The sequence below is a fragment of the Podarcis vaucheri genome (genome assembly GCF_965113315.1).
Source record: "Podarcis vaucheri genome assembly, chromosome: 14".
In the NCBI taxonomy this organism is placed as follows: Eukaryota; Metazoa; Chordata; class Lepidosauria; order Squamata; family Lacertidae; genus Podarcis; species Podarcis vaucheri.
This window is the reverse complement of record NC_138752.1, coordinates 46209642-46223296: the sequence shown is the minus strand read 5'-3', so window position 1 is coordinate 46223296 and position 13655 is coordinate 46209642. Positions and strand designations below refer to the sequence as shown.

The 13655-nt window shown below is 46.4% G+C and overlaps 1 protein-coding gene across 1 annotated transcript in view; it reads right to left on the bottom strand.

The window, feature by feature from the left end:
• The window catches only part of TXNDC11 (thioredoxin domain containing 11), a 41149-nt gene that overhangs the window by 18702 nt on the left and 8792 nt on the right, over nucleotides 1-13655 (bottom strand). The window contains exons 5-6 of the mRNA XM_082199663.1: nucleotides 9631-9724; nucleotides 898-1010 (exon numbers count right to left, since the gene is read on the bottom strand). Coding sequence (XP_082055789.1) covers nucleotides 898-1010; nucleotides 9631-9724 — 207 coding nt within the window. The remainder of the gene's footprint in view (nucleotides 1-897; nucleotides 1011-9630; nucleotides 9725-13655) is intronic.

Sequence of the window (13655 nt, the reverse complement as noted above, 5' to 3'; positions counted from 1 at the left end):
ACAATGTAAACAACTAAAAACTTTGAATAATGCTTGTAATGTACTAAAAACTATGGTAAAAATGGATTATTATTAAAAATAGAGAGAGAAAAGTGAAGCAGTTGAAAAAATATTGATAATAGTAACCATGAAAGGGCAGAGGGGAGTCAAAGGATTCAGGGAATTCTAAATGATGATGATGGTGATGTTTAATGTTTTTATTTAAATTTGCACTGTAAAACTCAATAAAAAAAGATTTGACAAAAATTTTTTACAGAAATAAGGTGGGTCTGAAAAATATACATCTCAGATGTCAAAAGCCAGAGTCAAGGACTGGGTCCTCAGCGTTGGCCAAGAGCTGTCTAAGGAAGGAGCCAGGCTCACCTCTGTGGGAAGGGAGTTCCACAACTTAGGGGCCAACACAGAGAAGGCCCTCTCCCAAGCCTCCAACCCCCCAAGCGTCTGAAGGCTGTGGAACAACCAAGAGGGACCTCTCTGTCATCTTTGCACCTGAGAGGATATGCAGGGAGGGAGGCGGTCGTTCAGGAATTTGGGGGCTGAGTTATTTAGGGCTTTAAACACTAATGTGAGCACCTTAAATTTGGCCCAGAAACAAACTGGCAACTGGTGCAGTTGTTTTAAAACGGGGGTTATATGAGAGCTGAAGGGAGCCCCGGCCACTAATCCAGCCGCTGCATTTTAGACATAGATTCTTCTAACTTTTGCTTGGCTGGAATGGAGCCTGGTGTACCAAGGTAAGCGTTACATCCACTGCTCCACCCACTTTTGCAACTGGCCCCACCCACCATCGGAATGTGGCCCCCAGAAGGTTGCACACTAGTAAACGTGGGCTAAAATGGGCTCCCCAGCCCTGGTGCCGGCGACGCAGACGTGCAAACGTGAAAATGCACTACTCACAAGAGAAGCGTTCACGTGTCTGTGCAAGTAGACGCTGCCTGAGCTGGTCAGTGGGACTTCCTTCGCGATCAGCTTGTCTGTGATCACTCCGAAGTGGATCGTTCCAAGGTAATCTGAAATCACATGTTACAAGCCTTGAGGAAAGAAAGGAAAGAGGCCCAGCCGCCATAACTACACAGTCTCCTTCTCTTCCACAGCTGGAAGAGAAGACTCTGAAAAACAAGCAAGCGTATACACACACACACATAGAGCTCAGCTCAGCTTTCCTGGCGTTTTACACAGGAAATACAAGCAATATCCTCTTATTAATCCGCACTTTCCACTTGTGGGCAGAATGCTTCAGGGTTAAAATCCTACCTCAACTTGCATTTTAAGAAAAGAGCGATTATACAACAGGATTTCGGCTGAAAAACACACTGCAATACAGATAATGAAATAAAAGATCCTCCATATGAGAAAACAAGAGGAGTTGGAGCAGCACTTTCGGATTCTTTAGGCCTTAAGGAGGGGGGAAAACTCCTCCCAGAGCTGGAGTTTTCCTCCTTCATTCTTCACATCCAGGACCTGAAGGAGGGGAAAAGGGTCTGTGACAACATTGAAGAGTAAAGCTCTCCTCAGAATTAATAAAAAGAAGGTGTTAACAGGAGGGACTGACGCAGGCGATATAAGACAAAGGCTCTTTCCGCCACGTGCACGGCTGTGTCCTTTGTGGTGGTGATCTTGTTTCAAATGAGTCATGCGCTCAATGAGTTTCAACGAGTGGAAATATTGTGGGCGAAATTAAAAGGTGCCAATATGGCAAGCAGCCCACCAGCTCTGCTGTTCCAGAGGCAGTAAAGAAAAGCAAGCGGAACCCAGTCCCTTTCCACGTGCCACCAAATAGGTCCCTGCCACCCACAGCTCTGCCCTGGCCCATCATTTAGAAATTGATGCGTGAGCAATTGCCCTCAAACAAAATGATGCTTAAGAGCATGGGTAGGCAAACTAAGACCTGGGGGCTGGATCTGGCCCAATCCCCTTCTAAATCTGGCCCATGGACAGCCCGAGAATCAGCGTGTTTTGACATGAGTAGAATGTGTCCTTTTATTTGAAATGCATCTCTGGGTTATTTGTGGGGCATAGGAATGCGTTCATTTTTTCTCTCTCCAAAATATAGTCCGGCCCCCCCACAAGGTCTGAGGGACAGTGGACCGGCCCCCTGCTGAAAAAGTTTGCTGACCCCTGCTTAATAGCATCACATTCATTCCTCAATGCTCTTCCCTCTCCTCTCTCACCAAATATCTTTGCCTGCCTGGAAAGCGCCCTTGAACCCCTTCTGGTCCGAATGGAAGATAAGAGTGTATAGAAACAAGCCCGCTGTACAAAGGGAAGATTTACATCAATTGCTCCACCCAATTTTGCCTCTGGCCCCACCTTCCCTGGCATGCGGCCCTCGGAAGATTGCCCAGGTTGAAAAAGGATCCCTGGTCTGTAATCTCCAGGGTTTTCTTGGTGGGTAATCTTGGTGGGCAGCTCCTTTTAAAAGGAGGCTGCTGGACTTTAAATGATAGAAGCTTTCTAAGCAATTAGATGCGTCTTGGCTCAGGGGCGGGGGGGAACGCAAGCCTTTTAATGTTTTTCACCATGTGGCTGATGAAACATCGCAGCAATTCCACATTGAGCCAGACAATAAACGGGAGGCCTGCCCCACAGTAACTGCCTCTCCTTTGAAGCAGTCCCACCCACCCCCACAAGAAATCCTCTCATATTCCTCAACGTGCAAAAAAATTCAGGTCACTTTAGAGCTTGGGGTACGGAGGAGAGCACAAATACATCTCTGCTTTTAAAAAAAACACACACAAAAAAAACGCCAGCAGCCTTTAGAAATTCCGAATGGCTACAAGTCAGATCATGCATTACAATCACATTTTCTGCCACCAGTAAGCATCTTTCAAAGAGTGCTGCTCTAGGTGATCTTGAGGATTTTTCTACGTTCATAAAAATGCACATAGAGCTGCAAACTCAGCATGAAATGTGTCTAATTATCTGTTGCACTCAGTCCCAGAGAGGGCAAGACTCTATCCATTCACATTCTTTACAGGCCTGCAACCAAACATTTAGGCAGAAATGGGGCTGTGCCCCACAAGTGTCATGGATCCCCCCCTCTTGGTTGGGTTGTCAGGGCTGGGCTACGGTGAGTAAGGAACCCCAAACTGCAAGGTGGGTCAGTAGGCAAAACCAACCTTGGTCTCCAGTTCCTAGAGGAAGGACTTCTGGCAAGAGATGGGTTGTACTTAAGAAGAAGTTGGCAAGCATGGATTTGCTAAGAGTCTTGTGAAGCTGATCAGGAGAGCTTTAAACTAAATCCCGAGGGGGAGGGAGACAATAGTACAGATATCAGGGGAACACCTGGTACTGGGGATAATAGCTTCACTGATGCACATGAGGTGGTGCTCCAGAAGCCAGCTACAGGGCAGGAAACTACAAGGAGGAAGCAGCTGGAGGGATTGTCTTGTGGTTTCAGTTGTCTCTATACTAATGCACAGTGTATGGGAAACAAATTCAGAGCTATATTTGGTCCACACTAACCTATGCACAGAGAGACTCACTTTCCAGCATGGAAATGGATCCTACATTCTGAGAATCTCAACTTGCGTTTAAAAAAACAAAAGAAAAGAAAGCAGTAGGGTGGTTTTGAAATCATAATTATGGGAACTGGTTTGGAACTGTCTCATGTCCTCCTTCCTCTCCTTTGAAAACCATTCCTACAGTGGGGGGAAGGTGAGATGAGGACTATAGGAAGCAAACTAAACTGTGCGAGCAAACAACTGGGAAACCCCCAGGATCCTGTCTTGTTTGAAGCCCTGCTGCAGCCAGCCCTGCTTCTGTATATGTTTACGGTTGCTTAACCTGCCAAGAGCAAGAGGCTTTAACCTGCTACAAGCACACATTACAAAGCTGGCAGGCTCACATTTCACTCTCCCTAACCAGTGTGGGACTCTATAATTAATGAAGCAATCAGAGAGAGTTTTGGCAACAAAGGAGGAATCGAAGAAGCAGTTATTTGCTTTCCAGAAGATTACCTGTGGGGGAAGGGAGGGATGCGGAAGGAAGGATGCACAATCTCACACACACTCAAGGATGCCGGTGACATCACTTTGAGGGAAGTCTGCACCTGAGGAATCTGAGCAGAGGCAGCTGCCCATGGATCTGCTCTGCTACCAAGGAACAAGCGTGGCCAACTGACCTGGGGCGCTTCCCCCAAAGAAAAGGATATTGGCAGCGAGGCAGCAATCCATCCCCCAAGGGCAACCAGGTGTCTCTCGAATGGCATTCTGCTGCCCCTTGTGGCCAGCCACTGAGAGAAGGCCCCACAGGTTGTCTTATCTGCCCAGGTTCCAGCCTGCCACCAAGCCAGCCTGGCAGTCTTCTGGGCTGCCTCTGGCTTGGCTGGCTGTAAATGTTTCGAAATCCAGCCTGGGTCTTTGCGTCTGAGCAAAGGCTCCTTTTGATGCTTTCAAAGTCAAAAGAGCCTTGCTGGATCAGAGCAAGGGTCCGTCTTGATGCTACAGATACTAGCCACTACGCGCTATTTCCAGCCGAAGGAAAGGCATGGAGAACGTTATCCATTCATTGGGTTCTGAATATTCACTACTTCACCCTGCAGAGTTGAAGACCCCCTAAACAATGTAAGACTCTAAGAAGAGTCCATCTAGTCTAGCATCCTGTTCTTACAGTGGTCAACCGGATGCCTGTGTTAAGCCTGAACGCAGGACCTGGGCACAGGAGTCCTCTCCCCACCTGTGATTCCCAGCAACTGATATTCAGAGGCATTACTGCCTCAGATAGTGAAACACAGTCATCATGGCTATTATCTAGAGAATCTGATTACCCAAGAAGCAAGTGTTCCACTAACTCTGTTGCATGTTGAGTCAGGATGCAGCCCTAGGAAATGCAGAGTTATTCGAGGCCAGTTCCTTAGATTAAAGGAACTCAGTTTCTCACTTGTCCAAAATATGTAATTTAGAGTTTATTTTAAGTGCACCGCAACCCTATATTAATGACTCTTCTCTCTTTCAAGGCAATTTGGCACAGCTGCTTTGGAGAGCTGCAGGCATGGGCTCCATCTCTTAGCACACAGGTCAAGGCAGGAGTCAAACCCAAGGCTACGGCCGCCAGGGACGAGTTGGTGGGGTATGGCTTTTGGCACAGTATCTGATGCATCCTTCTTTCACACTCTCCTTTTCAAGAGCAAATGTCTTGACCCTGTGTTTGCGGAGATAAAAGTAAAAATGGATGGACCCAACCTGATTCAAAAACACCCACCCCACTCACACACAAAAACAAAGTTCAACACAGCCAATCACAAACAAGCAACCGCACCCTAGGCCAATCACAATTTCTCTCACCACCAAAGGAACACAAGCAAATAGCAAAGAGAACCTGCACAAACGATGCTGGCACAAAAACCCACACATACATTAAGCAAAATAGAAATATCGCCACCCCACCCCCACCCACTATGGCCCCTTCCACCTCTTCTCCCCATTTTCCTTCCTTATGTAACCCTAATGTCTCAACAAATGAAAGTGACCTATGGAAAATGTAACTTGAAAAAAGAGACATTGCGCATACCTTTGTAAACCAAGAAAGCTTTAATAAAATATTTTTAAAAAATATGGATGGACCCCCACTTAAAACTCCAAGATGGGCAGTGCCTTTGCATCCTCTCAAATACACTGTGCTTTTCAGCGAAGCCAGTTCTCCCCTTTTCTTTGCAAGTCATCAAGGGTTTAATTAATCAAGTGTACTTTTTTTTTTAACTGGCACATAATCTCTGTGCAGCACTGACTTAAGAGAGTGGGCCCTCCTCTCCCAACTCTTTGCCACAAAAATAAATAAGGAGAATACGTAAGGGGGGAGGGGAGGGAAATGTATAGTATCCAGGCTGATTTCACCCTCCTTGGGACAGAAATAATAGGAGTAATAAGACTGCAGAAAGGAGTTCATTGGGTTTTAGTTTATTGGCCAAAGAAATGGCAAAAGAAACCAAGCCGAACTTGGTCCAAGATAAACAGCAAACGCAGATAAAGCAACTTGTTGACAGGATACAAAACGACGGAAACGGCATGTTGCAAGCGCGACCTCTGCTCTGCACTTAGAACATACATTTCAGCACTGAGGAGGAGGGCAGAGTGCCAGGACAAAAGGTTTGGATGCCCCAGATTGTCATTTAAAAAGCAAGTGGCCCTTTCAGAATCTGGATGAGGTTGGGAAAGCGCTTCCTTTCGTAAGACTCCTGCACTTTCACTGCAGAACTTTAGGTTTTAAGAGCACCAAGACGGTGGGATGTTTAATGCTTTGTGGTGCCTGGACATGGAGAGCATGCCCTGCCCACAACTGGTCTTCATCGAGAGAGAGGGCGAGGCATAAAAGCAACATGCAACCTGCTTTCTTTGCATATGCAAGATGAGTGGACTTTCGCAGTCGATGTGAATGCACAGAGCAAGCATTGAATTCAGAAGGGCTTGCTTCCAAGTGAAGAGTGTTTAGGACCAGAATACCAGTAATGCAGTCATATTGATGTGTGGCTGTCTCCTGAAAACGTCCCCAAAGTGGTACAGACTGGGGCGGGCTGGGTCTCCATCTGGGCAAGAACTGAATTCCACAGGACCGGCTTTCTAGTACAGTGGTACCTCGGGTTAAGAACTTAATTTGTTCCGGAGGTCCATTCTTAACCTGAAACTGTTCTTAACCTGAAGCACCACTTTAGCTAATGGGCTTCCTGCTGCCGCTGTGCCACTGCTGCACAATTTCGGTTCTCATCCTGAAGCAAAGTTCTTAACCCGAGGTAATATTTCTGGGTTAGTGGAGTCTGGAACCTGAAGCGTCTGTAACCTGAAGCATCTGTAACCCAAGGTACCACTGTACGTATGCTTAGAAATCTGTACATATGCTTAGAAATCCTGCAGCTACATCGTTGAAAGCCACTGAAAAGCACATGGCTGCAAGGAGAATTTTGAGGAATGGTGTAAACTGAAAGGCCATTTCACACATTACAAGGCAGTGGACCTGGGTTTTCCACAACGCACAACTCAGCAGATAACTTTAGCTCAATCCCAGTTCCTCAATCGATCATTTTGATGCACACAGCAGCAAACAGGTAACATGCGTGAGTAAAATAGCCGAAAGCCACCAGATCCCATGGTTTTCATGAACTTTCCTGCCCCACAATTCTTTGACTTATAAGGCAGTTACAGTATTTTTCCATGTATAAGACCCCCCCCCATGTATAAGACATCCCCTATTTTTTTTTAACCCGAAATTAAGAAATTAAGTTGTTTAGCTTTGGGGGGGGGGGTCACCACCACCAATCGCTCACCCGCCCATCACTCATCACAGCCACTGCCGATCACACACCTTGCCGCAGTTGCCAATTGTCTGCCCACTCGCTGCCAACAGCCCACCCATGCACACCAAAGCTGATTGCCCGCATGCCTCGCCACAGCCGCCAACCACCCACCCAATTGCCAGTCACAGCCAATCACCAGAAGGCCTTGCCGCAGCCACCAATCACCCACCCAATCACTGCAGCCAATCTCCTGTTCACTGCTGCCACCAATCTCCTGTCCCCACTCTGCATTCACTATCCATGTATAAGAGAACCCCCATTTTTTGCCTAATTTTTTAAGCAAAAAACATTGTCTTATACACTGAAAAATACAGTGTTTGTAAGTGGAGAGTTGAGAATAAAAGGCCAAGAGCTGGGTGGAATTAGTAGTAATATGGTCAGCTGGCAAATCTACTCCAGGCAGCGCGATCAATACGTACTTTATTAGTGAGATAGTTCTTCCATTACTAGAGTGTTTCATCTAATGCAGAAGGCTTGGCAAACGACGGTCAATACCGATTTTAGTTCTCCCCCATCCTTGTAGTTTCACCACAACGTACACTTTTACCCTGCACCAAAAAATTCCTGCCAAGGTCTGACTGAGCTAATTGGGAGTATATAAAGAACGCTATGCCCCCAAAATAAGCCACCAGCCGATTTATTATTATTATTTTTTTGCAGTCCTGCCCTCTTCTCAGGAGGATGCAAGGTGGCTGTTTCTGTTGTCATGGAAACAACAAAAAGACGTCTCCTTTGAACAGCAGTTCAACTCCTCCACATCAGTTGCTAAACTCTCCCCGTTGCAGAAAGAGAAGCCTTGAGATGAAGATTTGCAGCTTGTGTCCGTGTGTCCAGTGCTATAAACCTCAAACACTCTATCCTGTATGTAATGGGAATTGGGGTTGCTTGTGCGTAAACTGCAAACTGCTCCAAGCTGGTTGTATAGCTAAACCTTTCCCTGGTTTGACAGCCCTAACAACGCGACTGTCTTAGTCACTGGCAGAATCCGTGAGTGGGCGCCTCCTAAACTTCCTCCAACATAGAAATTCTTTGACCCCAAGTCTCCGCCTCGATTCTCTGCGCGGAAGCCTTCTGCGCAGCGTGGGCGTGCCAAGCGGAGGTCCTGTGCTCTCTCTGCTGATTTCACTGGAAGAGTCTCGGAGCCTCCCTTCCGCAGTACTCTCAGCCTCCGCTTTCTCCCCGGTGTCCCCTGGATTTCCTTCCCCAGCGGAAGCTCTCTCTCTCTCTCTCCTTGCTAGTTCCCTCCCCTGCATCATTGGAGCGACTTACCTCTCCCCTTGACTCTGATGGCAGTTCCCTGACACTGTATTTTCACCTTAAGAACCGCCCCGAGATCTTTTGATGCAGGGCGGTATATAAATTCAATAAATAAAATAAAAATAAATCAATCAAGAGCAGGAGAGGGCTGTAGCGCTCAAGCCATGCTTATGGGCTTCCCAGAGGCATCGGGTTAACAACCGTGGGAAACAGGATGCTTGACTAGATAAGTCCGTGATCTGATCCCGCAGGAATCTACTGATGTTCTTATATTCACAGCAGGTTGCGTTGCGTGGCTCACTTTTGAGAAACTGCTGACGCGCACGGAGAGCGCAGTAATCCAACATGTAGCACAGACAACAATGAACAAACCTAGCCCAAATCTTCCCCCTCATTCCAGTTCCATGTTTTGCTTTTACAGCTTCATGAAGTTAAGTTGCTGGTGTCATTACAGGTCATGCATCACCCAAGCGGCAGAATCCACTGGCCTGAAAACCTCCCCACTACCCAGACTGAAATGAACAGGAGCCATGCAACAACTGCACCATTTCAAAGGGGCTTTGGCAAGAGAACTTCCCTCAGGGGACTCTGCCCCATGTTAATTAGTGGGAGGGGGCGCCATTTAGATTTCCCACCTCAGGTGCCTAAATGACGTGGGCAACCGTTCTTTTTAACTTCCATGTTTTGCAACTGAAGCTTGCTGGCTTTCGACAGAGAACAAAATGTGACAGGAAATTTTGTCAGCGTTTCTGGCTGAGAGCCCCCACCGAGATGTCTTGTGATATATTTAGTCCATTGTGTGCAAGAAGCCAAAATATATTTTCAACATGCTCCTGCTCAGGAAGTTTTATCATGGCCAGGCCTGCGCAGCCTGTCAAAGTCGGCCTGATAACATTGGTACGGGATTAATAAATGTGATGACGGTGATTGTTTTGAAAACAGTGCTAAATATAAAGTCAAATGCATTCTGCAGACAATGGAAAGAAAACCAATGACATCCTATCATTCCCACCCACAAATTGGGCATGGTGAAATTCAATCAAATGTAACATTAAACAGTGGTTTATACAGGTAATCGAGTTTACCTTTATTTAATGAATGCAGAGCTGAAGTGAAGAATGTCAGATAACCAGGTGGTTGGGGCGAAGCGTTGAACTCGAAATATCCCAAAACTCCTGGCTGCAAAAACGAAACAAAAACACAAGAGAACACATGAGAGGTGCTCCACTTATTTACCATTACAGGGGAAAAACAACATAATGGGCTTTGGTTTATTTATGTAAATATTTAATCCTTGGGCCTTGCTCCTCCATTGTCAATGCAGTCCTGTAGTTTGGAAGGATTGTTAATATTTCCCATTGAGTACATATTCCTAGATGGAGACAGAGGGTTGTTCTCACCAGAGTAGCTGCAAACTCCAGGTCCATTCAAAAAGTTGTGGTGGGGAAATCCTGACTGGTTTCTGACCAACACCAACAATGGCACACACAGACAGAACTTCATCTCAGCTGGATCCCACCTCCACCTCTAAGATAATATCTAAATTCCACCTGATTTCACTCAGTGGTATCACACCTTTGAGTCTTCACTGGGTTTGACTCCAAGTATGTTTCCGAGCACAATTCAAAGTGTTGGTGCTGACTTTTAAAGCCCTAAATGGCCTCGGCCCAGTATACCTGAAGAAGCGTCTCCACCCCCATCGTTCAACCCGGACACTGAGGTCCAGCTCCGAGGGCCCTCTGGCGATTCAATCACTGCAAGAAGTGAGGTTACAGGGAACCAGGAACAGGGCCTTCTTGGTAGTGGCACCCGCCCTGTGCAACGCCCTCCCATCAGATGTCAAGGAAATAAGCAACTAGCTGACTTTTGGAAGACATCTGAAGGCAGCCCTGTTTAAGGAAATTTTTTATGTTTGATGTTTTATCGTGTTTTTAATATTCTGTTGGGAGCTGCCCAGAGTGGCTGGGGAAACCCAGCCAGATGGGCGGGGTACGAATAATAAATTATTATTATTATTGCACCACTTCAAGGAGAAAGGCATAGGTCAGCAGGAAAGCATGAACACTGCATACCACAGCTCCCAGCTTCAAGTCCTGGAATTTCCAGGTAGAACTGGTCAATGGACCTAACTGAGATGATGGGCAGTCACTGTAGACAACACTGAGCTAGATTGATCACTAGTGTGACTTGGTATATGGTACTTTCCCATGTTCATAAATCACATTTCCTTAATAGATTTGTAAGTCCAACTTCCAAGCAAAACACTTCGCAGGGTGGCTTACAAACTGAAGCTGTGTCCAGTTGCCTTAAACCAGAGTTTAATCTGTGGGTGAGATGCATGCCACAACACACAACTTGACTGCTCCTGTTTCGTTCCTCTCTTCCTCCAGCAGGGAAACAACTAGGGATCAGCTGGCTTAGAGTGACTGAACTGGCACTTGTTGTCTGTTTCTCTCCAGACAGCCACATTGTGAAGCCAAGGTTTATTTCTTGGCTTCCCAACTGTGGTGTGTTTATTGGTTTGGACACAATGCTCAGCCAGCCACTCTGTGGCTTCACTCCCTACTGGAAGAAAGGAGGAGGAAAGCAGGAGGTGCTTGGAAGCAGACTTGCTCACTACATGTGGCTTATGGCTTAGCATTGTATTTGAACGCAGCTTAAGAATAGTATTTCAAAAAGAATGCAGGCGTTCTATCTGCGAAAGGATAAAGAACAGTGCCACCATGTATGTTGAGATTCAAAGCACTCAGAACAGGCAAGGAAAGAAACTTCAAACCAGAAAGTGAAGCCACAAAAGTTTCTAAGAAACTTTTCTGCGGCTCAAGAAAACACATGCTCAGCACTGAAAGCCTGTACAGTGGTACCTCCGGTTAAGAACTTAATTCGTTCTGGAGGTCCATTCTTAACTTGAAACAGTTCTTAACCTGAAGCACCACTTTAGCTAATGGGGTCTCCTGCTGCCACTGCGCGATTTCTGTTCTCATCCTGAAGCAAGGTTCTTAACCTGAGGTACTATTTCTGGGTTAGCAGAGTCTGTAACCTGAAGCGTCTGTAACCTGAAGTGTCTGTAACCCGAGATACCACTGTAGTCTCCCTTCCTACTGCAAGCCAACCATGCTGGTTGCATATGCACAGTGTTGAGAAGAATTTGCTCCAAAGGCAAACAAATACTATTATCACATGCTCCAGGACAAAGTACAGGTACTCAAAGCAACACAAATCCTGCTCAGGTGATAAGAAACCACCAGGTGACACAACAGCAACAGACAGGAGATTCCATGCTGAAGCCACTTTCGGAAAAGGTGGCACCAGATTTTGTGCATGAGAGTTTTGTCTGTTTAAACATGTATAAGATGTTTACATATTTTTAACCCGAGTTAGAGACTAGGATCAGACGGATAAAATGGGAATGAAAAGACAACAGGAATGAGCTTTACTAGCTCCCAATTATTTGCTGCTGGGATAGGCTTTAATACTCGCTGTGATCCAAGATCAACACAGAGGCCTTCAAATATTTCCTGCTGGTTCCCCCTTGTGGCTCTAAACTTTATGTCCAACGACATCATCACAGGCAAACTTGAAAACAGGGACTTGGATTTCAAAGTGACGTGGAACTCTGCGCAGATATCCTGGGCCATCTGTGTAGGTGCATCAATCTTAAATCAGCTCATTTTTGAAAACTGACATTAAAAAAGGTCTATGGACTAGTAACTTGCGTGCAACTTCAGCTGGTATACCCAAATGAAGCAGCACATAGTTCTGTGCTTTTCAGATGCTGGAAAGGCTTTGGGGGAAGAGGCAGAGCTGGAATCACAGACAGGGACAGAGATAAGTAAAGACTACTGCACCTTCTGAGGGCCTGTGAAGCAGAGCAAAGGTTTGCTCTAACAAGGGACTCCTTGAGCTTCCTGTAGTTCCCTGCTCTTCCTCTGATGCAGAAACCCCATCTCTAGTCCTGCTTCCCATTCTGTCCTCTGGGACACTGTGGATCTATCCCTCCCTATGCTTATAGAAAGGCCTGAGCCTGCACGGCTGTTCACACCCTGATCCCTGAAAAGGCAGCGTGCAGGACGCCCAGAGCCAAGGAGCTGACCCATCAGACCTCAATTCTAATGGGCCAAAAATGCTTTTAGACAGGGCTGTGCTCCCATAGGGAAAGGCTTCCCTGGGGCTATCAGAAAGGAATGCATAATAATAATAATAATAATAATAATAATAATAATAATAATAATTTATTATTTATACCCCGCCCATCCGGCTGAGCCTCCCCAGCTACTCTGGGCGGCTTCCAATCAAGTGTTAAAAATAATACAGCATTAAATATTAAAAACTTCCCTAAACAGGGCTGCCTTCAGATGTCTTTTAAAGAGAAGATAGCTGCTTATTTCCTTCACATCTGAAGGGAGGGTGTTCCACAGGGCAAGTGCCGCTACCGAGAAGGCCCTCTGTCTGGTTCCCTGTAACTTCACTTCTCGCAATGAGGGAACCTCCAGAAGGCCCTCGGCGCTGGATCTCAGTGTCCGGTCTGAACGATGGGGGTGGAGATGCTCCTTCAGGTATACAGGACCAAGGCCGCTTAGGACTTTAAAGGTCAGCACCAACACTTTGAACCTTTTGACACACTCACTGCAGGTTCGACACCCCTCCCCACACCTGACAAGACGGAGAAGCATCAGCATCAGAGCTGTAGCTATGAATTGACCAGGGAGTAAGATCAGGGGTGGCCTTCGGCTTCCAGGTGTTGTCAAACTGCAACAGAGCCCCGGTCAGCCATGACAGCAGCTATAGTCCAACAACATCTGGAGGACCAAAGGTCCCCCACTACGCTTAGATTAATTGACTTGAGGGCAGATTTGACCTCCCCAAAAATGCATCCTGGTTAACTGGGTAACTCTTTTTTAAACCTATTTTGAAATTGTCTATGAAAGCTGAAGGTATGAGGCACCATATCATTCCCCCTTTGCTCTCACTTTGGAGAAGGGAAGGCTTATTTTAAGATGGGGAGATGCTGCAAAACAGGCATACATGTAGCTACCTAACTTCAAGGAAAATAATGCTTCCCCCCTTCCAAATGACTGTTCTCCCCCCCCCCATTTAATCAGTTGATGAA